The 27,973-nt window shown below is 45.1% G+C and overlaps 1 protein-coding gene across 4 annotated transcripts; it reads left to right on the top strand.

Moving 5' to 3' along the window:
* Positions 1-17: 17 nt before the first annotated feature.
* Sms (spermine synthase) lies at positions 18-27,667 on the top strand. 4 transcript variants are annotated; one of them, XM_070538737.1, is made up of 13 exons: positions 18-1,084; positions 11,328-11,402; positions 12,840-12,960; positions 13,998-14,085; positions 15,088-15,143; positions 16,041-16,076; positions 18,665-18,840; positions 20,177-20,333; positions 20,858-20,945; positions 22,070-22,181; positions 22,296-22,375; positions 22,695-22,841; positions 23,641-23,740. In XM_070538737.1, exons 2-13 carry the CDS (start codon positions 11,342-11,344, stop codon positions 23,704-23,706), a joined length of 1,188 nt encoding a protein of 395 aa, XP_070394838.1. In that variant the 5' UTR covers positions 18-1,084; positions 11,328-11,341; the 3' UTR covers positions 23,707-23,740. The 4 variants fall into 4 exon arrangements, with proteins under 4 accessions (XP_070394838.1, XP_070394840.1, XP_070394839.1 ...); XM_065454394.2 differs by lacking the exon at positions 23,641-23,740 and adding an exon at positions 27,212-27,667 and having other exon boundaries at positions 25-1,084; positions 22,695-22,810; XM_070538739.1 differs by lacking the exon at positions 12,840-12,960 and having other exon boundaries at positions 19-1,084.
* The last annotated feature ends 306 nt before the right edge of the window (positions 27,668-27,973 follow it).

Genomic DNA, 27,973 nt, shown 5'->3' with positions numbered 1-27,973 from the left:
TAAGCCTGTTTTAATCCCATTTCGCTACCTCGTGGTGGGAGTGCGCTGGACTTCGCGACAAGCACCGGACAAAGACGATTATATCCTTCGGGAGAATATACTAGTCTTGAAAAGAGTCTTGAAAAGCCTGCGGCTTTTTAAGCTTTAAGAGACACTCAGGTCACCAGAGATTCGCGCATGGCCGCCGTTCTCAGCCCTATATCCCCTTTCGCCAAACGGGGTTTCGGCAATCCTCTCAAATGAATTATTCGGACCTTGACGCCACATCCCATTTCACAAAGAATGAAACACGGAAGACACGCACTTCGAGCAGAAAGGAGAAGAACTTATTGTCGTGCAAAAGAAACGCGCTATCAAAGGGAAAAAACGGCCAAAGAAACCGGAAAGGCGCTGTGGGACCGAAAGAAGCAAGAAAAGCAACGCCTGCTTGCCGGAAGGAGTAACAGCACGTTCGAAACAACGGATAGAAAGGTCAAGAGATGCGCAGTGTTCGCCCACACAAACAAACGACACTGCCACGGCAGCGCGAAGTTCAGGCAACTCCTCTCTCTCTCTCTCTCTCGCCGCGCGCCTACGCGAGCGTCATCGTAGTCTGGCATGATGGTCTGGCGGCGGCGGCGTCCCGAAGACGAACCGTTCAATGATCCCGCGCAGGCGCACTGCTGGTCGAACTGCAGCAGCGAGAGCGCCGCTCGCCGCTCCTGCTTCCAACGGCCGCACTGTCGCGTTGCCGCGATGCAAGCCGTCCTGATCTGCTCCCTGCCGAACCTGGCTGGCCCCGCCCGCAGGACTAGGACGCCCGGAACACCGAGAGTCGACGACCAAGGCGGCCGCAAGATCAGCTGGCCCCTCGTAGCCAAAGTTCGCAAGCAGCTGCTTTCCCGACGAGTGGCGCCCAAGAGCAGCGACGCCGGACCCCCGCCGACCCCGGTGACGAAGGAGCCGAGCTTCGCGCAGAACCTACGTCACTGACCGTTTCATGCAGATCATCAAGGCAGCGGGCAGCAGTAGAGGCAAAAGCATCGGCGAACGCAATCGGCGCGTCCTGCCAGAGTGGCGCCAAATCGTGGGGCATCCGGCTAAGGTAAGGGAACCGTTCTTTCCGGAGCTGTGTCGAAAGAGAGAGTGAAATCTTAGAGAATGTGCGTGCTCCTAGTTTGCGATGTCGATGGCTTACTCGTTAGTCGTACTGACGGTTCTTCGCCGAGAGTGTGCTTATAGGGACTTCCGTGCAGCCATAGAAGACCAAAAATACGCTATACACTCACAAAACACAGTAAACCCGGGAGTGTTCATACCGGAGAATACAAGAGTAATGGATGAACTGTACAACATTGGCTTTACTATTTCATTCGCCTAAAGAGAGTTATGCCTATCCCCCCCTCCTAATAAATACACATCTCTCGTTTATGTAAAATATTCCCGTTCTCTTTATCATAACTTCTGAATTGGAATTACCCGCCGTCCTCGTTTTTTATTTCCTAAGTTGGACATTTCATCCCAACGTAATGTGACATACCGCTCTTGAGCTAGAGGCAGCTCTTCTCTTAGCTTCACCGGCCGTTCGGCTGTAGCCTCAAAATGCCGAAACATTGAAAAGCCGAATAATGACGGGTTTAACATTGAACCGTAATCTCGCCAAATACTCCGTTCGTGCGTGAAGCTTTCGATGAGGCTACCGGAGCGCTACTGGAGCCACAGCGCTACTGGGGTACGCTGCCGCGCGGTCGGTGGGTCTGCGTTCGTGGAGCATCGATTGATTTCGCCCGGAGAAAAAGATGAGGCTGCAGCCCGACGAGCGCAGTGTTGTGCGGGAAGTCGCGACGGGGACTTCGTGGCGTGTGAAGGTATTCTCGCGGAAGGTATCCTTTATGAGCGGCGCAGTTTGAATTCTTTTCGGTTCTTTCGGTTAGAGACCGTCCCCGTTCACGTTTGTTATTTACATTTTTTTATTTCATTTCATTTTTATTGGTGGGGGATGTGGGATGTGGAAGGGGGGTAGGGACGATTAGTCGCGAGACATATGGGTAATAAAAGAAAATTGAGTAATATTATACAGATCCAACGCGCGCATTGAAATATATGTGAAGCGAAACTTTCGTGAAGCACTTAGTCAGATGATGTAAATTTATCCCGGCCACGGCGGCCGCATTTCGATGGGGGCGAAATGCGAAAACACCCGTGTACTTAGATTTAGGTGCACGTTAAAGAACCCCAGGTGGTCGAAATTTCCGGAGTCCCCCACTACGGCGTGCCTCATAATCAGAAAGTGGTTTTGGCACGTAAAACCCTATAATTTAAAGATGATGTAAATTTGTCTATTTCATTCCTTCGTCTTTGACGCAAAGGAAAAACTGGCGCGCACGCATTGTCCTATCGCGCATACGTGCTAAGCAATGTAAAGCACGCGGTGATCATAGTCGAATAGCTGGTTGGCGTGAGCACGATATAAGCATGCGCATGATTGTGGCCTGCCAGGGCAAGGTACGGGACGCCGTCCCCATCTTCACTAAGGATTCCGCGGTGGCGGAGCAAGCCGCGATTGCTCTAGCAATCAGGAACCATAAATGGTCTTTCATCTATAGCGATTCCAAAGCTGCAATCAAGAGCTTTGACAAAGGCTATGTCGCTGGGACTGCGGCTAAAATAATCGACAAGGTTGAAACTATAAAAACTGAAATCCGATGGTTTCCTGCACATATGGGGCAAGTGGACGAGCCTCGCCTCTACCTCAACGAGGTGACGAACGACCCGGAACGAGGACTGGCTTGCCGTGCCGGTCAGAACCGAACCGACGCCCACTACCATTCCGGGGAGCATAAAGATCATTTACTAACTTACAACGACATCACTAAATACTACTACTTGGGGCGTAGGCAATTCCCGCTGCCACGCGTAAAGTTGAACAGGGCTCAGGCAGTCACGCTGCGTTTACTGCAAAACCCCACTCCGTATTTCGTAAATAAAATTCACCCCGAAAGAGCAATTAGGAAAGAATGTAACGTGTGCGATGGCATCCTTGACATAGACACATGCTGGCGGGCTGTCCCGCGACTCTCGCCGACCCCGAAGAAAAATGGCTTTACTGGCACAAGATGATATCAAGATCTTCATATCAAGATCAACTACGGGCTGTCCAGAGGGTCCACGATGGCGCCATAAGCATAGGGAAAGGACATAAGGCTCGGACTGACGGTGCTGAAGTGGACGCGGCCCGCCTCGGTCTGAAAAGACCGGGCTTCAGGACTCTTCAGGAATAAAGTTTTGTGAAAGAATGAACGAATGAATGATTGTGGCCTAATGGTTAGAGCATATAGGGTTGCTGTGGTTGGGTATAGCTAAGTTCGATCCCAGCATCGAGCACGTGATTCACTTTTCTTTTTTTTAAGTGTGAGCTATTCGGCGTGACAGCACCAGCACCCGGCATCACCGAGCAACCTTCGTCAGGAAAATCCGCGAGAGTTCGAAAAGAAAGGATCGCGTTAAAAAGCTTGTAACTCTTGCATCCCGCAGCAAACTGCAGCAATGTCTCTGCAAACTTGCTGCCCGTCATCCAGCGGGTGCAGTTTGCATGTTACGTCTGTAGCTTCAGTGCAGCCTTTCTTGAAACCTCAAGTCGGATCGCCCGCGTTCCGGGGCACAGTAAAAGTGGATGTCGAGCGCCCAACGTTGGCACAGGAACCGAGTTCCTCGGAACACGTTTCTTTGGTGTGCGCAAAATAGCGCCGTTACTGTGACGTTGCAGGTAAACGCAATTCTTGACTTGCTGCTTGGACTATCTACGTATATGTCCTTTTTTTCTGTTTGAATTAGCATTCTGCGGTTCAGAATATGTGAGCGTCTCCAACATCACGGACAAGCGATTCCACAAATTACTTAAAGGACAGAATGGCACCAAGTTGGCAGGCCACAGCATTCAAAGTCAGTAAAGAACGGGGCGGAGATTTAAACGTGCTTGCTTGGCCGAGCGTTGGTGTCTTGATAAGTTTTTTTTTCTTTTGTTACTATTTAATACCTGTAGACAAATTGGAAAATATTCTGACATCTTGGCTTCACTCGTAGATCACGTCATCTTTTTTCCAGAGATGCTGCTCAGTACCATGCCTCTGGGCGATATCAGCTTTTCCAAATAGTTTGGTTTGGCGACGCTGACTTCAAGGAAAAAAAACACTTGAGATTCTTGTCTGGCTGAGGGCTTTGTACGCGGCTGCAGTATTAGATGAGAAATATTATATTTGAACGACGAACACACAGGTGGCATTAATACCCATGGACACGCACACGCATACACACTAAAGTTGTTCACTGAGTCTCCATTAAGTCCTGTGGTTTTCAAGAATAGGAGGAGTGCTTTCGTTGAGCAAGCAGGTGTACTTTGTTGATGCGTTTTGTTGTTTTCGTTGACTAGCCGTGCACTGGCAAACATTTTTGTATGTCGTCTGACCTTAGTATAACATTAAGTATTCCGTGGCCCTTGTTTCAAAACAAGGTCGTTCTTATCACACTGACGTTCCGGTTGAAAGCAAGTCCTGTAGAACTTGTGTGTGGACTAGTGCAAGTTACAATCATATTCACATGCCCTGCTCGAAAGACACAACACGAAACGAAGAAATGTATAACACATACGCGGGGTTCTGCACGTCACGGAGCTGTTCGTCTTAAGGAATTTATTGTTTTCTACAAAAGGAAGAGCCCCTCGCTCACTTGACAACGAATACTGAGCGCAGGCATATACACAGCTCGAAAATGCGTTGGCTGGCTCAAGCGTGCTTCTTCACCTTTTTTACCAGCCTCGCAATTGCCGGTGGATGCGTACAATCTACATGCGTTGCAAATAGCATGCAGTGAACTACTCATTACTTTCCTTCTAGCGGTCTTGCAGGTCTTCAGAGGTCAGAGTACTAGTGCTACTTTCTGACTTACCGTTTCCGAGAAATGGCATAAAAATGAACATAAATAGAATTAAGATTTGCTTTTTTATTGAAATTAAAATAAAAGAACGACGTAGTTACACTGTCATGGCGACGACTACTCGTTTCGCTTAGCTATAACAACTGAAATGCGTGTATATATATATGCACACACACTGTCCCAATCAACCATCATGCACCACGATTTTAAAAATATGCAAATGCCACGTAGCTGGGCAAAACCAAGGTAATGTTGTTTGCGTCGCTTGGAGATACTCAAATTATTTTTTTTCATTCCGCCTAATTAGATTATTAGTCTTATTTAATTAATCAGCTTCTCGATCAAATAGTATAGTTAGATGAAAAGTATCAATGGGAAAATAGTGTAGGAACATCAAAGACTCCCGATACAGCTTTCTGTTGCTCAATACGTGGTACATAAATGTCGTGTGGCAATTTTTCGTGTATTCGCGGGCTTTTTTCACGCTCGGAAAACACTTTTTATGTACCACGTATTGAGCAAGAGAAAGCTGCATCGGGAGTCTTTGATGTTGCTATACAATTTTCTCGTTGACACTTTTCATCTAATTAGAATATTTGAGAAGCTGATTAATCAATTAATTAGGACTAATTATGTATTTAGTCGCAATGAAAAAAATAACCTCTATCTCCAAGCGACGGCAAAGATTACCTTAGGACTTGAGACTGACTCCAACCAAATAACTGAATTTTATTAGCCCGACGTTTCGGAGCCCATTCGGCTCCTTCTTCAGGGGGTTCTTCGGGGGGTGGCGGTGTGCCGCTTTTAAAGCATCTTTTTTGAAGAAAGGAGGGGGGGAACACGGGAGGTGGGGAGACACTTCACAGACGGAAAGGTGGGGGGGAACAAAAGGAAAGGGGGGGGTGTTGTTGAGCGCTTCCATGGTGGTGGGATGACCGGTGCTGGGGAGAGTGCTCGCGAGGGTGCCCTTGATGGGAGGGGGGGGGGGCAGGTTACAGGGGTCGCGCCGACGTTCTGTGTTGGTGAAACAAGCGGGAGTCTACCTGGCTGTGAGAACGCTGAAAGAAGATAACAACATAGTGATCCTACCGGCGGACAAGGGGAACTCAACCGTTGTTTTGAACATAAAGGACTACGAGGATAAGGCGTCCGCCCTACTTGACAGCCAAGATTACGAGAGACTAAAGAAGGACCCCACTACGAGAACCCAGTCGGTGCTGAACAAGACGCTGATTGAAATATTCCGCAACCACCCAAATTCTCGAAATCTCTACCTAAAATTAATCTGTAGGAACGGATCCGCCCCAGCTTTCTACGGCTTGCCAAAACTCCATAAACCCGGAATCCCCTTACGACCAATCGTAGACTTTTCGTGTTCCCCACTACGATCACTATCCACTTACTTGCATCAGATCATATCACCACTCACCGGAAGGACAGCATCGCACGTGCGCGACTCCGAGAATTTCATCAAACTCACATCAAAAGTCCGTATCGAAGATGATGAATGTCTGGTCTCTTTTGATGTAATCTCTCTGTTCACAAGAGTACCCATTAAGTTGGCTGTTTCCGCAACTAGAGATGCACTGGAACGTGACGATATTGAGAGAACCCCTTTGAGTGTAGACGAGATCTGCCGCCTTCTCGAACTGTGCCTGTCCAATACCTATTTCACCTTCCGAGGCAGCTGCTACAAACAGGTTAAAGGAACTCCTAAGGGGGCCTCAATTTCCGTTGCCATGGCTAACTTGACTATGGAGAGCATCGAGGAGAGAGCTTTAAATACTTTTTCCCCGAAACCAAAAGTCTTCCTCAGGTACGTGGATGATTGTTTTTGCATCGTGAAGACGAGCCAAGTCGAAAACTTGCAGAAACACTTAAACTCCATAGACCCGGATATACAGTTCACATATGAGCGCGAACAGAACCGATCACTCCCATTCTTAGATGTACAAGTTACACGAAAAGACGGCATTTTAAAATTTTCAGTCTACCGAAAACCAACCCACACAGGCCGCTATCTTCATTTCCAATCCGACCATCCGGCAAACCACAAGGCATCTGTTGTAAATTCTTTATTCAAACGAGCCGAAACTCATTCCTCATCGGAATCGGATCTAAAGAAAGAAAAGAGAACGGTTCTCAACGAACTTAAGAGGAATGGCTACACAGATGACTTCATTCGAAAAACAACCAGACAACAAAAAAGAAGCAAAATGCGGGACCTTCAGCCGTCGACTTCTCCCCAACCCCAGAAGCGAGTGTCCATCCCGTACATCAGAGGTACCAGCGAAGCGCTCAGCCGAATATTAAAAAAAGAAGGCCTCAAAGTGGCGCACAAACCAATAAACACTTTCAATATCCTCCTCCCTAAACCAAAAGATCGTCCACCTAAAGAAAAAGCTCAAGGCGTCGTCTACAAAATCAGTTGTGCCGACTGTCCGGCGTCGTACATCGGGGAAACCAAAAATCTAAAAGAAAGGATCAGACAGCACGAGAACGACGTCAGGACATTCAACCGTATTCGCAGCGCCGTCGCTGAACACTCTGAAGACGCCGACCACAAAATTGCTTTCAAGGAAACTGAAATCCTTCAAACAGAAACGAACTGGCGAAAGAGACTACTACTGGAGTCATGGCACATTCAGAATACGGGGAATAACATAAACCGCGTGAAGGGCAACCTACCCTCGGTGTATGTCCATGGCCTTGGCGACCTGACGAAAAGAAGAAAAGGACGCACAGCCAGGTAGACTCCCGCTTGTTTCACCAACACAGAACGTCGGCGCGACCCCTGTAACCTCCCCCCCCCCCGCCTCCCATCAAGGGCACCCTCGCGAGCACTCCCCCCAGCACCGGTCATCCCAGCACCATGGAAGCGCTCAACAACACACCCCCCTTTCCTTTTGTTCCCCCCCACCTTTCCGTCTGTGAAGTGTCTCCACACCTCCCCTGTTCCCCCCCTCCTTTCTTCAAAAAAGATGCTTTAAAAGCGGCACACCGCCACCCCCCGAAGAACAACCCCCTGAAGAAGGAGCCGAATGGGCTCCGAAACGTCGGGCTAATAAAATTCAGTTATTTGGTTGGAGTCAGTCTCAAGTCCTAATCAATTTCCCAACCAGACAGGCAATTCTGTCCAAATGTTTAGCTTCAAAGATTACCTTGTTTCTGTCCAGCAACGTGGTATATGCATATTTCTAAACCTTGGTGCATGATAGTTGGGACGCCTTGTAAGATCACAGGGAATTTTTCTCACATATATCGAAGTTTCATAAAGTCCCTGCACTTGGGGATTTCTTTTCACTTTACAATAGAAACACTGTGCCGCAAAAAGCGTTTTCGTTAACATACAATAAATCTATGCGCACTCGCCTCAGAATACAGGCATTTGCTGCAGAGCCTTTGAATGTTCCAGCTCGTCTGCACAGACCTTGAAGATGCGTGCTGTTTACTTGCGTCCCTATTCGCTTGTTTGTTGTTCGCCTTCGGAAACGCTGTCACAGCTGTCTCCAGATGCGCAGGCGGAGCGAAACTATTGATTGGCAGCTGACATCCAGTAGCATTCAGAGATGCATTGGCACGCCAGCATAGTGCCAGAACGCACGCACTGAAGCAAGGCTCGATCGTCGACCCTACACCGGCAGCAACAAACCAACAATATAAAGCCGCACCGGAGTTCACTAGAATATGGTAGCATTTTCTGCTTCTGTCGATTTCGTTTGATTTGTCCGAAGGCAGCAGAATTATCGTGACCACTGCGGTAGTATACTTGTGATGCTACTGCATATAAATTGAAAGTGTTTATTACACTTGCATACCATTTGCAAGGATGTGTTTGTTTATTTATTCAATGCTTTTGTTCCACATTTCGCACCTTTCTGACGTGCGCACGCCATTCGGACCTTTTGAGTAAAACTGGTCTAATATATATATATATATATATATATATATATATATATATATATATATATATATATGACACCCGCGTGTGTGTGTGTGTGTGTGTGTGTGTGTGTGTGTGTGTGTGTGTAAACGAGAAGAGAGAGACCCTAAGGGCCCGATTTTTATTAAGCATAAGAAGCCAACAAAGACACCAAGGACAACATAGGGGAAATCACTCCTACTTACTAATTGCATTTAAAAATGATAAATTAATGTAAATGAAAATGGATGAAAAGACAAATGGCTGCAGTTGGGGAACGATCCCACGTCTTCGCATTACGCGTGCGATGCTCTTACCAGTTTTTCGTCCGTTTCCCGTCCACTTTCTGGGATATTTGTGTTTTACTACTAGAACTAACCCTGGGAGTGTTAGCCAGCGCCACCACTCACAAATCCCCGCAGGCGTCACGAGTACGTGATCTTTTGTTTAATTCAATTAATAGATGCAACTAATTTCTCATCTGTTGTCCTTGGTGACTTTGTTGGCTTCTTATATATCTCATATCATAAGAAGCCATATATATATATATATATATATATATATATATATATATATACCGTAGAAGAGACAGATGAGACCTTTAATGAAAACTGGGAAGGTTTGCCTGGTGGAACGCCTAGCAAGTGAATGCGGCGATAAATGAAATGATGCACACAGTACTCACGGCAGACGCTTAAGGTGACACACAATACTTTGTACGATACTAGTGCACAATGTCTCACAAGAAAAAATTTAAGAGCGCCTTCATGGCGTGGGACGCTCATGCAACACTAGCCCACACTAGTCCAACACTAGGTCAAACTACGTGTTGTACCTCGAGGTATGAACACTGAGGTACATTTATAGTGGTCATTTGTCCCGCGTTGCTAACGGAGCTGCATGAAACTTCTGAGACTCAGCTGTAGACTGTTTCAGGTACCTCAGAGGCATTAATGTACGACGGCTTTCTATTTTTGCTTGTTTTTGCTCTCTTTATCGCGCTGGCTATCGTGCTTAGCGACGATAACTCACCAATGGCGTGCACTGCTATTTGTAGGAACTACACTACAGAGTGTCGTGCCTGCCCATGGCACCACCGCCACTCTTATTGTGACGATCTCCAGCTAGGAAGCCGCGTCTGACCGATGCTAGAAGATCTTCTTTTTGTTTATATAAGTGAACACCTTTCGTAGCTTCTTGTTCCGGTTGACTCCTTTGCTTCCGGTTAGCTCCTGTTCTCTTTTCTCATCCTTTCTTTCCTACACTTGCCTTCGTTTAGGTCTTTGTATTTTTCTGGCTGTGGATTTGGCTCTCGTTGTGTTTGCTTTCCCGGCCTCTCCGTCGTGACCTACGGCTCGTGGTGCGCGATCGTTCTTGGGCGGAGGAGAAGGAGGTGGGGGGGAGGAGCGTTTGAAAGGCTCGTGAAAACGTGGCCACGGGCGAAGCACAGGTCACGCGAGTGCTGACGTTAGCGTCGTCTTGGCGTCTACTACGACGCGACTGAACGGCGTCAGTACAGAACCTTGGTCTGCGTAGCATTGTCTTGTCGAGTAAACCGTCATGTTTGAGTGAACTGACTTCGGCCCAGTGAATGTAATCTAAAGGGGTCCTCTAGCACCTCTCGCCGACGTAGATTTTCGTGTGTTCTTTCAGTCTTGCCGTAATTTCTAGCTCGTTGGTTCGGACCCGCGGTGAAGCGCAGAGGTCAAGACACTTTTCCAAAACTCTTGAGCCGCGTGCTCCAGACTGCGCTTGCGACACTAGCGATAACACGTCGTACAAAACCGGCTGAATGTGGAGCATGCGAGGCTAACGTTACGAGTATGCCCTGTATCTTTTCGCCCTGCTGGTTGTCTCCTGCTCTGGCAGCTGCTTCGGTCGTCAGGACCGCGTTCTATGCAAATGTCTTAACCTCTGTACGTAGAGAACGCCGGCGGTACACTGTCGAGACTGTACTCAGTCACGCAACGCCTGTTTCACCTCATTTTTCACTGGTGCACAAGTAAATGCACTCTGTTATACAGCCAGAAAAAAACCCGACGCTGGCGACACACCTTCATTAAACAAATTTACTTGGACGAACCGTGTAAAAGCCCATGGACGTCCGTCCGTAAAGTCGGCAAAATGTTCATAGACGAATCCCGTATACTTTTCGTAGACCATAAATCGATTAAACGTCAAAAGTAAGTAAACTCACAACAGACGCTGTTTATTCATTGCTTGAGACACGAAAGTACAATGTAACTATGTTGAGGAACAAAAGTTAATGTGTGAAAAAGCGCATTTTGTTGATGTGAGTCACAGGGCATTGCAGTTCCCATAGATGTCCCGCTAGTTCATTAAATTAAGTTGCAGCGCATGAAACGACTACGACACCTCCGAATAGCTGGACCAGAGGAGAGTGGAAATGGAATACACTTACCTGTTCCTAGGTACATTTTTTTTCCTTCTGTGTTACATAATGTTTGTTTCATTTGCTCTTTTTTAATTGCAGATACAGTTGCCACCATGACTGTTCGTACGGCAATGATGGATGTGTGGCTGGATAAAAGCGCCGTCGAAAGCCCAAGTAAGGCAACGTTTTGAATTTAAGTGGCTTGAAGCTTGCCTACTAGTGAAAAAAAAAAGTTCTCTTTTTTATGCTTACGATGCACATACCCGACTCCTTTCGCCACGTGATCAGACTGGAAACACTTAAAACACTTGATTACTTTTTAACTTCTATTGCTTGCTCTGCAGCTTTTGATTTCTCGTCACCAACGCAGTGATTCTGCAAGCTCGAACTTCGCAAGAACAACTTCGTGAAACTTGCTTTGTAAATGATGATAACGACAGCAAATATTCACTGCTTTTTGAAAGATGCGGGCAATAAACCTGTAGCTTCTTCGTTAAACAGAATATATTATGTCAGGCATATTTTATTTGAAAGAAAAGTAGAAAGCTATTTGTCAAGAAAGGGTTCAGGCAAGGAGACACAATCTCTTCAATGCTATTCACTGCATGCTTGGAAGAATTATTCGAGCTATTAAACTGGGAAGGCTTTGGAGTGAGGATCAACGGCGAATATGTCAGCAACCTTCGGTTTGCAGATGACATTGTCCTGATCAGCAACACTGGGGACGAATTGCAACAAATGACTGAGTGCCTTAACAGAGAAAGTCTAAGAATGCCATTGAATATTAATATGCAGAAGACAACCATCGTGTTCAATAGCCTGGAAAGGGAACAAAAGTTCAGGATCGCAAGTTAGCGTCTAGAGTCTGCAAAGGAGTGCGTTTATCTAAGGTCAATTATTCACAGGGGACCATGATCTTGAGAAGGAAATTTGCAGAAGAATAAGAATGGGTTCGGGTGCATACTGCAGGCATTACGAGATCCTGACTGGAATCTTACCACTATCATTTAAAAGAAAGGTGTACAATCACTGCATTCTGCCGGTGCTAACATATGGGGCAAAAACGTGGAGGTTTATAAAGAAGCTCGAAAACAAGTTAAGGACCGGGCAAAGAGCGATGTAACGCAAAATGTTAGGCGTAACACGCGAAGAGAGTGGTGTGGATCAGAGAGCAAACGGGGATAGCCGATATTCCTATTTACATTAGGATTTTTAAAAATGGAGCTAGGCAGGCCATGTAATGCATAGGATGAATAACCGGTGGACCATTAGACTTATAGAATGTGTGCCAAGAGAAGGGAACCGCAGTCGAGGACGGCAGAAAACTACGTGGGGTGATGACATGATGAAATTTGCCGGCGCAAGTTGGAATCAGTTGGCGCAGGACAGGGGTAATTGGAGATCGCAGGGAGGGACCTTTGTCCTACGGTGGACATAGAAATACCACGATGACGATAATGATGATGACGACGACGACGATGATGATGACGATGATGATGATTTCATTTTGTGCTCGACAGCGCAAAAGCTTCTATAAGCGAGAATGTTTCATTTCGCAAAATACTTCGAAGAGGGCGCGTATGAGGCACCAACATTTATGCTTTCACGCAGAACGAAGATCCACAGCTGTGAAATCTGTGGAGGATGTCTTGTCCACTTTGGGCCTGGTGCGAAAGCACGAGCTGGCCACGACGGGCTCGCACATTTATCTCTACACAGCCGAGTCGGCAGGGTAAGGCGTAGTCCCTGTTGCAGATGCACGAATTTCCCAACGTCATCAACAGAAACTGATTGCCCGCAGAGTAAAGGTATAGTTACAGTAAGATAGCGTCGGTTTTGACTGGCACGGTTGGTAAAGCATAGTGTAAATGAAAGACATGGAAAAGGGGCCATAGTGGAGTGAAACGAGTGACTCCGGCTTTGATCCACTTGATTTATTGCATACCGTCTCGAAAAGCTGTACAGTACGAGACTTAATTTTTGCTGAGTTTACGTGTTGACTAATGACATCATGGGGACTTGTGGCCTTGTGCTTTTTTTGCGCACTAAAGTCTAAAAAACTGTCTGTGATCAACCCGGTTTGGGACTCTAAATCCCACGATAGATAAGACCAAATAGATTCATTATCGAGTTTTCTTTATAGAGCATATAAAGACTTCTATAGACCCGTCTATAAGAACTTAAAAGTGGCCTGGAAGGAGTGTATGGGTAGTCTGTAAACTGTCCTATTCATCTTACGGGAGCAGGGCGCCACTCAGTGTGCCGTCGCGCTCCTTTATCGAATTCCTCAGGCTTAGGGACGCAGACTACCTACATACCACAAAAGCACAATAAACGTGATAGCTTTTCATGAGTGCAATCATGTCGATCCAGCGGGGACTCCGTTTTCCAGCGTATTATTATTATTTATTACTATAATTTGTTTTCAAAAGATGTGAAAACTATACAGGAAAGGGAGAGTGATGAGGAGGCTGGGAACTGCCACCGGAAGGGGCACAACGCCTTCCTACTCTTCAGCAAAAACGCCAAAAACAACCATGCAATCCTTATTCCAAAAAGAACGATATCGAAGTATGCGTTATGTCCTTTTTTTAGTAGGGCGCTCCTGCAGCGCTGTTTGTTCAGTGTAAATATAACATGCGTGGGGCCGTTAGGAATTATGCAGCAAAGCACAACGTCAACGCCAGCAGCAATCATTTTCCCAAACCCTATAGCGGCCAGTGGTACGTTTAAAAGTGTGGCCTGAAATGCGGCTTGTTTCCTTTTCAGATTGTCCTGCCTCATCACGGTTTATTCTAACGGCTTCTTAACAGTGACCATAGAAGACGCGAATCCTGATTCTCCTCTCACCAACCAGGTGCGTAGGTCATGGCTTTCTTCTCTTAACGTACTCGTCACTTTGAAAGCTTTCAATACACTATACCGCGCTTGATTCTCTGATGATGTCAATGTTAGCGCTGAAATTCCCACGTAGTACAAGGCTGGCCTTGTCAAAGAGTCTCTGGATCAACTGACCATCAGTAAACATCCATGAATTTGAAAGATTTCTATCGCTGTAAATCGGTAAACATCCACGCGTTTGAAATATTTATATTGCTGTTTACCGTGAGTTAGCTTCAGCGAAGTCCTGTCCACGGACGGTGACCTTTGACAGGTCACATGTTTTTCGCAAGTAAAGACGACTAGTTCATATTCTCGCTTATTCAACGCCGAAAGCGGTGCGACACATTCCTCTTTGGTGAGAAGGGGTCAAATGTTTACCGAAATACAAGTAAACCAGAGGAATCATATCCGCGTACTCGGAACTCTTGAGGCACTAATATAGAGACCACGTATAAAGTACCTTCATAGTTCCAAACTGCGGCGTTTGAAACAAAGGAAAACAACGAAAGAAATTGGTTGTTTGCAGAGTCGTCTTCATTATGAAATCCTAGCCATGTGCGTGCAGCTCAGTAGGAGGACAGATGACGGTTGTGACTTGCCAATCTTCCAAATGAACCCATCTGTATACGAGTTTTACGAGATTCGCAAGAAGAACGCGTTCCGCATGATAAGAGAAGTTTATTATCATATAGTCCCGATTTCAGGACCTATACACCGAGTCCTAAAAGCACACAACCTGTGAAGCTGCATATCATCATCGAACCATGTCCTAGATGTGCGTGTATTGTGAAAACTAACTACGTAGTCTACGACCACGTATAAACTTGGCCTGTTGCTTCGCAAATCGCTTGTCTCAAACAACATTAAAGCTAAAGTAAACGAAATGTAGCTCGTCTATAGTGTTTTCTCTTTCGGATATGCGTGTGGCAGAGCTGAGAGCAGGTGTACGTTTTGTCTCTTGCCCTAACCTTTCAAGGTCATGGAAGAGCTCAAACTGAAAATAAAAGAGAGCATCAAAACTCGTATAGAAAGGTAAGCGCCCACAAATGAACGCATGAACGAGTTCTGTGTGCATGCGACCGTACATATCAGCCCCAAAAGTTTGAAAATGCAAAAAGAGTCCCCGTTAAAACCATCATAACTGACATCGTCTTGCAAAAAAAGTGATTTTTTTTCCAGTTTTGTGAATGTGTTTCTATTCGTAGTATATAGCTAGACGTTCTGTGGTGACGCTCGTTTGCCTGCGTTTGATTTTCTATGGTTTCTTTCTTTTTCCTTTTTGTCTGTAATAGTGAAAACGTGCAGATGCAAATAACATCTTCAACATATTCATATAGCGTTTGTATTGATATGCCAAAGGTAGGCCTTTTTTGTGCTACATCATGACGAGCCTAAGCCCCATACGAAGCAGGGGAGTTAAGAAATGGGATCTTTGGGCATAAAGCTATTTGCGTGATCACATCGAGCATGGTGGTCATCAGTACAAAGTTCTAGTGAAAATGAAGAGAACGCGTATAATTAAGTATATAACCAATGTGCTGAAACATGAATGGATGGCTGCGTATTGTTATATATATATATGTATGTATGTATATATATGAAGGCTCAGCCTGCACCTAAGGTAATCCTTTGCAAAACTTTCGGCTTACTGTTTAAGCTATTCTGGGAGAAAGTAGTGCGGCGCGGGTAAGACCACTCCCTCTGAACTTAGAAATGTGTTGCCCGAAAGTCGTGATTGCACAAAAATACCCAAATGAAGTGAGGTGGCGCAAACGCTAACCTTTATTTTTCCGCCGGTTACACACTCTTCAAACAGACGTGAAGACGTCTGTTGCTTACGCACTCATCTGTCTATGGTTTTTTTTTCTATTCTTTCGTCTATTCTCTTCAAGGGCCTATACAGTGCAATGTCTCTCTCGTGCCACGCAGGTCGGAACTCTGTTCACATCAATGCGAGGCCAGGCCGTAAGTTGAACAAAACCGCGAAAGCGTTAATCCGTAGCGTTCTTTTTTTTTCTGGGGCATTAGTCTTGGTCCCTCTTTTTTTTTCCCCCATCGTTCTTATTTGCTTTCTCGCACATCTCCAAATCGCACAAGTCCGAGTTGCTTGCGATAATTAAAAAAAATAAGCATCCTGCTCTTGATATTCCACTAGCTCGATAAACCGAGTCTGAACGCCATCGGTAGTGTTTTAGAACTTTTGCTTGTAGTGCACTTTAGCAACGGGCCGCAGTTTTCATCATTTATTGCTTGCTACGTTGCTCATTATTCATTTTGCTTGTGTCAACGGAGCAAGCCGTAATGGCCTCGCTAAATCATCCGTTTCAAGGTGACGATTAGTGCGAGAAATGCGTTTCGCGGACGTGGCATTTCCAGTTCCAAGCGTATGCGCGTGACTATAACGAAGAGTGACCGAAACACGGCTTGGCATTTATATTAGCCGCAGTTAACCTGGGAGCCCATGAAGTTTATTGGGCGCGCTTGAGCAGGAACGAGCGCTGCGTTTCATAATACACGCTGAATCACGTGATCGTTTATGGGCTTGACGACATCGAGACGTTCCGTTTACATTTCTTCCTTTGTCGTACTGCCGAGGCATTATAAAACGCAGAAAAAGAAAAGAAAACGAGAAAAAAGCTTCCCCAGTCCTACACAGTCCGTAGCGCGCTAACACCGGCAGTGATAATGGCTGGAACACGTCTTCTCGCCTTGACTTAATCGCTTACTTTCCTTTTGTACAGGAATAGTTTAGTCAATGGGAGCGACTATGTAAACCTATGGCTTGTCAAGAACAGACGCGAACAAATAACGTTCGTGCATACAACGCGGTGCACAAGAAACAGGGAGAGTAAAAACTGCGACTTTATTGTCGTAGCTACCCGAAAGTCTGGTTAATGTTTTACTAGCGTGCCAGCTGCAGGAGCACACCGCTCAAATAGGAACTCGAGTAACGGCGTGTTACTTGAGTACCTGTACGCGTACTGTTCGCGATTCGTAATGTTCACTCTGCTCGAGGGCTGTGCTTCGACTACTGTGCCTGCATCTGTATGGTGCTTTTAATACTGAGCACGTCGACGCGTCACGTGTGAGCGTTACTAGCATACGCTGCATCGGTCAGACAGATCGGCTAGCATGTAAACGAATGCCTTTCGCGTCTCGCATTGATGTCGGCCACAGAGTTTAAAGCGCTGTGCGGTCTCGAGTGGTGTCATAAAATGACACTGTTTTCTCTTTTTTTTAATCTCTAACGAGCAGGAAGAGCGAGATACTCCGCTCTGGAGATTCGAGCGAAATCTACTAATTTAGTTATGACTGAATAACGACCCGCAAGCAGCGGAGGTTAATATATCTGCGATTCCGGTACAGTCACGCATTAAAAAGCAGCGATGTGATGTGAAATATTCACTCTCGAAAAATTGAAGGCTACCCTGTAGCGTCAGCCCCTCTCCTCCTCCCCCCCTTCCCCCACACAGCTGCTCACGTCGACGCAATCAAGCAATATATATACCTACTTCAACGTCAGAACGATGCATACATTTTACTGTGATTATCCTGCGAAATTCTTACAGAAAGCAAATTAATATGGAGCTGACAACACCGCCGGTCTTGCAACGTGAGCGTGAGACGGGAAAATTGCTGTCGATCTTGGAATTATTCAAGAATAGCCGCTATTAATGTTGAACCAATTGCTGTTATAGAAAAAAAATGTGAGGACTATAGTAACACCCGCAATCGATTTTATTTTCGAGGTGCAGTCGTAGAGCCTGCGAAAAAAAAATACGCGCAATATATTATGATCTTCAAATACCAGCGCGTAAAAAGCTACAGACGAACGTAAAAAGACACAAACAACGCTTTACGTTCGGCCCTTGTTCTTTATGCGCTGGTATTCGACGAGCATGAGTAGCCTTCCAGCCCGAATACCAGCTCCAGTGGAATATATCAGCACCGGTTCTTACAAATAGAGCAATCATTAATGTTTCTTTCTTTACTACCGCGACACTCTAAGCGCCAATCATGAGCAGTTACAACAAAAGTTAATCATATGTCATGTAGGTAATAATAATAGGCATCATCTAGCTAACTTTCAGTGTATCTTCATAGCAGGGACTTTATTAGTGTCGTGGATTTTTAGAGGCACGTGTCGGGTTTGTCGGGCTTACGCAACATTGCATATCAATGGCTGCAATGACGTCTATGTATCGAGTTTAACGTAATGGAAAATATTACTAAACGTAGAGACAACAATTGATTTTCCGAGAGCGCTGACATGCGCATGCATCGATCCGGGTTTTCATGGTCCTCTCTCTTGCGACACGGTCTTTTGCTCCACTAATACCCAATAAAATGACCAAGCATCGTGCTACATATTGACTTTCGCGACAGTGTGAAACCACGTTTGCCTGCTTTCGTGCATACCTGCTTGCGCATGCGTTACGTCATATCGCTTGCTGTCGTTCTAAATCTAGCACGTTGTGTCCAAGTCCGAGCCTTACAGAAGCAAAACGTTCGAAACACTCTGCTTAAGACAGAACGTTCTTGTTATCCCGCAGAATCCCGCTGATCAAACGAGGAACTCCTGTGCCAAACTACTACACGACCTCGGACGAGAGAATTCTCGAGTACGACTTTGACAAGATTGTGTTTGAGGAGAAGTCCAAGTACCAGCACGTCAAGATACTGCACTCGCCTACGCTAGGAAACTGCCTTCTTTTGGACGATCTTCAAAGTGAGCATTGCTCGAAATCTTAACGTCGCGTTCCATCAACGCTATGAGTTTATTCGTTTACTGATTTTATGTACGGTAGTCTTAGCTTGCCTTATGAGAGAGGAAACGTAGGTACATTGTAGTGAAATACACATATTGCATGGCTACGTACAGAACGAAATGCTTGCATATTTAGGCTCCTTGAAGCACCAATTATGATGCACATACACTCCCTAAACACTGTCTGGAATGATAACCCTTTAGAACGATGAGCGTACAGAAAAAAAAAAATCACACGTGTAAAACAAACAAATCGTAAGTGCCTGTCAGTGATGTCCAGTATACTGGCTGTACTCGACTTTCGATTGATATTGACTATTTAATTCTTATAAGAATAATAAAATTATTTTAGCCGACTAAAAAGAACAGGAGGTAGCTTAGAACCTGTTGGGATACAATGCATGCTACACGCATTGCATCATCAGCGGTATCGGACAGTACAAATTGTTTATTTTCCGTATTGTGGAACGAGCCGTAATATTATACGTAGCAGCCTGCAGCGTGCCGATGTATGAATGAGAATACTTTTTATGCGTTACTTGCATAACGACCTTTTGACACAATATGTACATTTAATGTTATTGATAAGTGTGGCGGCAGTCACCTAGGTTTTATGCACGTTAGTGGTTACACGTATGCCGTCAAGTAAGTGCGCCGATGCATGACGCTAAAAATACGTATTCCATGTGGCTCGCTTTTAGTGCGCTTAAAATACTAAAAGTATTAAACGCTAAGCGTTACAAACATAATGTTAAGGTCCGTAAAATTGAATTTGGGTCAAGGCATCGTGCGTTTTCATGAGCACGTTTCTTACCTTAACAAAAACGACAAGCAGCTTTCCGACGAGGTTTTCATCAAACGATGCTGATATATACATCTCTTGACTTAAAAATTGTAACAGCGCAAACACATGCATCCACAAAGTAACAAGGACGAGACACAAGCGCTGAGGACGCCTTGTGTCTCGTCCTTGTTACTTTGTGGATGCATGTGTTGGCGCTGTTACAATATTTAAGTCAAGTATGCACCTACTCGTCCAGAAAGAAGTTTTAATTATATGCATCCTGTTGTCGACGCCTTCGAAGTGCAATTCGCACAGCTATTTATCATGCTTTCCTACAAGAGTCGGGTACTTACCATAAATGTATTACAGGGATGAATACTGTTCGTATAAATTATCCTTCCCTTCAACTTTCTTTTCCTTGTGAACAGAACCTAAAACCTATGAAATCACTTGTGCGGGGAATGTTTCTTACGGAGTTTCACTCATGGAGTTCCGTTTCACTCGACGCCCTAGATCTTGCCGAAAAGGACATCAACTACACTCACGGCTTGATGAAGTATCCCAGCGTCAGCTACGCGGACAAAGAGGTGCTCATACTAGGAGGCGGCGACGGTGGCCTTCTATGTGAATTGCTCAAGGAAAGACCCAAATACGTCACCATGGTGGATATATCCTTTCCTTTTTCCACGCTTATTTGTCCTCATTAGTACTGGCGCTCTTGTTGAGCACGTATGCAGTAGCGAAACAATGTTTGCAGTAATGCGTTTGCGTCTTTGATTACATATATTTCCGAAACAATCACCGCGCAAAGAAGCATGAAAGGCAGTCCACTTTCACGAGAGTGTATACACATTTTAAAAGCGGTCCGGATAAATTATTGGCATTGCGGCACGCGATTCCTCGTATGACTAAACCGTTTTCAGACTACCCGAGGACATTATAACGCAGATTTGCGGTCTGAGAGACAGACCGCAAAGCAGATAGCGGTCAGCCTCTCTTTATCTTTTGGTCTGCCCGTAGCACCAACTCTATTTTTATATTAACGCTGTTGTTGAGTTAACTTTGTGAACGGTCATTCTGATGAGCATCCTAGTCTGAACGAAACTTTCGAGGGTGCGTTAATCAGTAAAGGAAACCCGAGACTTGAACGGCCCCATTGCTCTCCAAATGTTTATTCTTGACGGCACCGCACATTGACGAAATGGTGATCAGCGCCTGCCGACAGCATCTTAGAGGAGCTTGCGGCAATGTTCTCGACACACTCAAGGGAACCAACCACGAGGTGAGTGTCTGCGCGTCGCTGCATACGCAAAGTAGTTGAAACCGACAATTAAGGGTGTGTTGCCGTGACGAAGACGAGTCAGTCACCTCCACAAAACGCTGTAGCTCCAGGGTGAGAATTTCGCCAATCTTAATTACTTCTTAGCGCAATCTTCTTCCTGGATGACGCTGGGAGACTGCTTGTGGCGGGACATTTTCCCGGAATTCCTACGTCGCATGCCCTTGTACAGATCTGTGCTACGAAAAAAATGCTAAATGAGCCCAGTCGCGCATGCTACACATTTGTTTCCAACGTGGTAGTAATAACATTTTCGTGGAAGCTTCCGCGGCAGATGGTACACGACGAAAGGAACGTATCATCTTACTCGATCGATGTGGCACAGGAGCAGCTAGCGCTCAGAGGGGCGGTGCGCTATACGCGTTTCGGGTGTTGTAGCTATTTCTAGTCTGCCGTGACTGGTTCTTTCTGTTCGCGCTATCTTAGGCCAGGAGAAAACAAAGGCTGTGTGTCGATCATGTGCAGCTGAAGAAGGCGGCACTTTGTGGCTTTTTAGAACGTGACGGTAAATTTGAAAACGAAACCTGGCGACTCCTCGGCATTATACAAGGCAACGCCCCCTGCCCACCTCACTTCGTCTCTCTCGTTTTCCTTTTCCGTGTGACCCGAGCTTCAATATGGCAGGTGGCATAAATGACCCAAAAATTCATTTGACGTACCATGTAAGTCGAAAACATTCAGGTGAGCTCACTTTTTTGCAGACATTCGTAGTGCATCGAAGTGTCCTGTAAAGCTGGCTCGTTTGCAAGCTCAGTATTAGCGAGGTGAAGCGCGTGCAAGGCAAAAGCGGATGAAAGTGTGCGCCATTTCGGAATGTTACGTCGTATTTATTGTCGCAAACGCTGGACGTTCTAACTGCATCAGTCACAATCAAAACAGCCTTCGTTTTCTTTCTTCCTTTCTTTCTTTCTTCCTTCCTTTCTTTTTTTTTCTTTCTTTCTTTCTTTCTTTCTTTCTTTCTTTCTTTCTTTCTTTCTTTCTTTCTTTCTTTCTTTCTTTTTCTCCTCTTTTCATTCCTTGTCTTCTTGAACTGAAGTGGAACATTTTTTTTCTGTTCTCTTTGAAAGATAATTATAGATGACTGCGTGAAGAAAATGAAGGAATACATTACCGAAGGGAGACAGTTTGACGTAGTTTTCAACGACCTTACCGACATTCCTATCAGCACTGAACCACAAGGTACGTGTCGGATTCATGATCTCTTTTTGAAACCTCATTATTACTGAAATGTTGGTGCGTCGTGGAGGCTGTATACACTGGGATTATACATCGTTCTTTCTTTCACCTTCCTAGGCGAACACTGGGACTTCATCAAAAAAATTGTTACAATGGGGCTTGCTGTGCTTAGAGTCAATGGACTTTTCCTCAACCATGTAAGCCAGCGGAATCTTCTTAATTACCTAGCTGTATGTATATTTATTCGCACGTACACTGACGTACACTAAATGTATTTCACTCATGATTGCCTTTAATAAATTCACTAGCATTGTTATACTCATGCAAACCTGCTCCACAAGAACTTTCCACATTTTTTGTTGTTGTTGTTGTTGTTGTGTCCTTAAGCTTTTGGGGCTATACGGAGTGTTCGGTGGCCCTCTCGGTATTTAGTGAACATAAGTCTGCTGTGTTGACTTTCTACACCACTAGTTAGAAATTTCACGTTTGTCATTTTTTTTTCTTCTTAAATTTCAGGCCATAGGAGTCAGCTGTCCGTCGGCTCTCGAGACCTATGAGGAACTTCTCAAAGAACTGCCGTTCAAACTCACCTTTTCGAAGCACACGGCTCATGTGCCATCATTCATGGAAGAGTATCCTTCTTCACGTTTGGCGTTGTATTTCGTGCGTATACACTAATTCAGCTGCATGAAAACACCTAGCGTCAGTACATAACTATTTACGGCAAACAGAAGGTGCCTTTTATTAGGAATTTAACCATCATATCAGTTGTTTCTTTTTTTTTTGTAGCTGACAACACTGCCTAATGTGTTTATCTTGCCATATTTTAAACTGTGGAAATAACTAATCTCCTTAAATTTATTCTATGCACATAAATTTGGCCTTGTTATACAATTTCGGTTATCGTAGTGCTGGCCACGACGTTCTTCTTTTATTTGTATATAAGTAGCTCATGAACGACTATACCACGCATACGTTTTCAAGTAAATTATGTCATAGACCGCACGTCGGAAAATTAAGATGTGCACTGACATGCAGATGGCCGCATTAGTATTGAGCAACTGTTCATGCAAAACTCCATTAATTACCAATTTTCCTTAATAATTATCTATAAGACTGAAAGTATTGCGACGCACAGTGCGTTTTCATTCGTTGCCTGAGAAGAAAGCCAGTAGAGCATGGTCGTCTTGGCGAAGATGAATTTGTTCGTTTGTTTCTTGGCAGATTATAATGACACTAGCGTAATGACAAGGTGCCGGACAGCTTCTTAATGAAGGTAGCGTAAAGAGAAGCGAAGAGAGACTGGACATAAAAAAAAGATGGAAAGCTAAGGTAGTTGGCAAATGTTTATTTAGTTCTAAAGAGCGCTATAACTCATGACACGCAATTCAAAAACGGTGGCCTCGGCTACTCCTGAAGTTGCGGGCAGACTTATCGAAATTGAGAACGAATTGACATGCAGGAACTGACGACGCCTTGGAATGGAGTCCGACACTTAGAAATATCTGCCGTAAGGAGGACGCGGTAAGCGGCAGCCCACTACTGCCTTTATTCAATGAAAGAAGCCCGCAAATCACGTCTAAACCTGTTTTTCCTAGTTTATATCTGTTTGTGCTAAGTTGAACTTCAATGTAAGGAACATAGACCTAACGAAATATTGAATACAATACATTACACGCAAAATTCGTTTCGCTATGGCTCATTTTGATGGGTATTCAACAGCTATAGCCAAACTGAATATCTGAGCTCAAAGGCAATAGCGCTTATAGCTAAGCAAGAATTTGTTCGCTGGCAACCGAAAAAAAATGTACTCTGGTAGCAAGAATGTCAAATACTCCGCAAGAGCAACTTGAAACAGTAGGTTCCGGACGCGCATTCGCGTTTCGACGAGAGGCTTGGCTTGGCTGGCGCGCAACCGGCAAGCTAACGTAACAATACCATGTGATCCTACGAAAAGAACGGTTCCGCAATAACTGCGGTGCAAAGCGCATTTTCTATTCAACCTTGTTCACGTGTCATCTGTCGGCACGGGAAGCTATGAAAATCGACAGGAGATCCTTTGCTGGCCTATCGGAGACACTACGCTGGCATTACTTTCGCGTAGATCCGATCGCAATGTTTTACAGCGCAGCACGTAGGTGCCCGTTCCAGAGTCGAGCCTCGGCGTTGTACGCGAGCGAACGAGCGCAGCGGATGAGAGAACGAACGCGGAGCTCAGCGGGGGATGAAAAACAGCGACGTGAGCGAAGAGTGCGCGAGGAAGACAGCGGAGGAGGAGGGTAGGGCGAAAGCGCGAGAAGAAAAGCGTAATGCTGCGCCAGCGGCAACGACTGCTACGAGATGGCGCCAGAGTAGCGCGCCGTCGTTTGTCCACCGATAACTACTTCATCTTTCTTCGATCACTGCTTTTCACCAGCTAACAAATGTTAAGCGTTATACCTCGACGCACGGCGTGCCTGTATGTATCAGAAGTCTCTCGAACGTTTATTTATTTATTTATTTACTTACATACCTACAGCGCCCAATGTTGGGCATTAGAGTAGGGGGAAGGAGTATACAAATGATGGAAATACAGATGATTGATGTTACAAAAGGATAGATCTAATACACAATACAACAAAATATTGATATTGAAAACACAGTACTTAACACAACATTACACTAGAGGTTATGAAATACAATATAAATACACTTTAGTACATAATACGACGCAATGATAATGTTAATAATAATTATAATTAGAATAATGTAATGAAAAAAAAGAACAGCGAGTAAGGCAAAAAGCCGCGGACAGGAAAGGTTAATCTCCTATTCTGTCCGAAGCGAAACACATTTTAGAACTAAAGATATAAATGTTTCGACAACAAAGTTACGAACACAGATGGCGTTGCTGTAACAATTTCGAGCGGCAGTTTATTCCAATCATGTACAGTTTTTGGAAAGAAGGAATGCTTATACAGGTTGATACGGCATTTGTACTCTTGCACCTTTAGCGAATGATCTGTTCTAGGCGATATGTAGCTTGGGTTCTTTATGTATGTGTCCCTGCACAAACCAGTCTTGCCTGTGTAAATATTGAAGAAAAGTTTAAGCCGCAAATATTTCCGTCGGTTCTCGAGAAGTGGCCATCCCAAGTTAACACGTATTTGTGATGAGCTCTGAGTGAAATCATAGTTGGCAGTAACGAACCGGGCGGCGCGTTTCTGTATTCGTTCCAGTTGGTTAATGGCTGTGTTTGTCTCTGGGTCCCAGGCAGAGCTGCCGTACTCTAACATCGGACGAACGTTTGTTAAATAAAGCGTTTCCTTTACCTTATGGGGGGCTCTCCAGAAATTACGTTTTAGAAAATGTAACATACGACTAGCCTTTAACGCCACGCTCTCTATATGGTCATTCCAAGAAAGATTATATTTAAAGACAACGCCTAAGTACTTGTAACTATTTACCTCGATCAATGGTTCACTGTTTAGAAAGTAATCTTTAGCAAGTGGTACCCTCTTGTTAGTGAAGCGAATGACATTGCACTTGGCAGAGTTTAATTTCATGCTCCAGCTGTCGCACCACGTGGACACTGTTAGAAGGTCATTTTGTAAGATACATGAATCGGCAGGGGACGTAATGGTGCGATATATGCAACAATCATCAGCATACAGGCGTATGTGACTGGAAAGATGCGTTCCTATGTCATTTATAAATATTAGAAATAACAGTGGGCCCAAGACGGACCCCTGTGGAACGCCCGATAAGACTTCAGTCTCTGATGAGGTCAGTCCTTCAAGCACAACACGCTGCTTTCTACCAGTAAGATACGCCTCAAGCCATTTCATCAGTGATGCTGGAATTTTGATGGCAGACAATTTTATGAGTAGAAGGTTATGTGCAACAGAATCAAAAGCTTTCTGAAAATCCAGAAATACGCAGTCGACCTGGTGTCCGTTATTTATTGATGATGCGATATCATGGGTGAACTCGATTAGCTGAGTGTCACATGAGAATCCCCGGCGAAACCCATGTTGCGTGGGGCAAAAGAATCCGTTGCTCTGTAAGTGACTCATTAAGTTGGTATAAATTATATGCTCTAGTAGCTTACATGAGACGCTAATTAGTGAAATAGGTCTGTAATTTTTTGTCTTTGTCTTGTCGCCGCCTTTGAATACAGGTACTACGTTACCACTTTTCCAATCTTTAGGCAGGGACCCCTCTTCGATAGATGCCTGAAAAAGAATTACTAAAAATGGGGCGACAGATGCAGCACAGTTCTTTAAGACATAGTTTGGAATGTGGTCAGGACCAGATGCGGAGCTAACTTTAACGTTCTTGAGCAGTGAAGCAACTCCCTGTTCTGTTATTTCTATGTTTTCCATTTGTTCGAAGTCGGTAGGAATTGGTAAGTCTTTCACAATAGCAGCAGTGCCGGAAAATATTGATTGGAAGTAGTGATTGAAGTGCTCAGTTTTGCTGGTTACGTCATCACCGTAATTTACGTCATCTATAGTATCAGGCACAGTTACTTTGTTGTTCCCTTTACTTTTGACATACTTCCAGAGATCTTTCGTTAGACGTTATCGATAGTTCCATCCGTTGGCTGTTGTCACCAACGTTATTTGTAATCTGATTGTATGTGCGACGCGAATTGCGTAGTATTTTTTGAAAGCCACAGGAGCACCAGTGATTATACTGGAACCTTCGACGTATCACGTATAAAAGCCGACGCGCTTCACCCGCGGATAAGATATTCGACGTTCGCCAGCTCTGCTGTATCTCTATCTCACATTATTCGCCTCAATATATCGCGAAATGAAAACACGTATAGAGCTGCGCGCAAGTTTCGCATTAGGGAATGCTGTAATCGTCGGTGAACTTTTTCCCCCGATGTCGCCGTGCACGCTTATAGTGAACACCGGTTATAACGATAGTACTTTCATTTAGCATGGGACTTTGTTTTAACGACACTCGACTCTATATGCTTTATAACCCGTAGGTCTCGCGATACTTTTCCTTAACACTTTTTTGCCTGGTTCTTTTTGTCACAGCTGGGTGTTCTACAAGATCACGAAGTTGGAATGATATTCGGGTGCTATTAGCGCTGTACAAGGCCATTTAACACTTGTCGATCACTCTCTGCTCTTCCGGCGAGCGTGGACCACCGTCCGTAGCCACTTCCTCTGCGCGGTGGACTTCCTGCCACAGTCTGCCACCTGTGCGGCCTGCGGCCACCGAATTACTCGCCCTTTCTTTCCTCTTCAACTAGTACTACCATTGCTACTACATCTCCTCCTCCGGGTTTTCCTTTCTAGTCTTCTTCTGCTGCTCAGTTCATCATCGTCGTACCGTACCATCATTTCCCGCGTACCACAAGGTGTCATCATAGCTGTATTAAATAAGTGTGCTAGGCGGCTCAATGCTTTTTCCTCACATACGCGCGCTGATCCAAGTATACATACACTACCCACATTCCCGCAATGTAATAAAAGAAATATTGCTCCACAGACAATTTTCACGGTAACCCCGTGGGCGCCGCCATGTTTGATCACATGGTGATGCGTTCATTACTTGGCTCGGCTATCTCTGTGTTTACAATGAACATCTTTCACGACGGCGCTGGGAATCAAACATCCGTTTCGGCGGATATCTTATATAAACGGTGAATGGGTGCACGACACGAAGCCACAGCTTCAGAGGACGTGCAAGCGCTTTCGGTGCTCACTACTCCTTTTTCAAACTGCGGGGGAAGCGTATACGGTGCTTGTAATGAAAGCGGGGCTAGAAATGTATTCCGAGTAGTCCAAGCTTTC

The sequence above is a fragment of the Dermacentor albipictus genome, chromosome 5 (assembly GCF_038994185.2).
Source record: "Dermacentor albipictus isolate Rhodes 1998 colony chromosome 5, USDA_Dalb.pri_finalv2, whole genome shotgun sequence".
NCBI lineage: Eukaryota > Metazoa > Arthropoda > Arachnida > Ixodida > Ixodidae > Dermacentor > Dermacentor albipictus.
The sequence above is the reverse complement of the archived record's forward strand: the minus strand, read 5'-3'. Positions and strand labels throughout refer to the sequence as shown.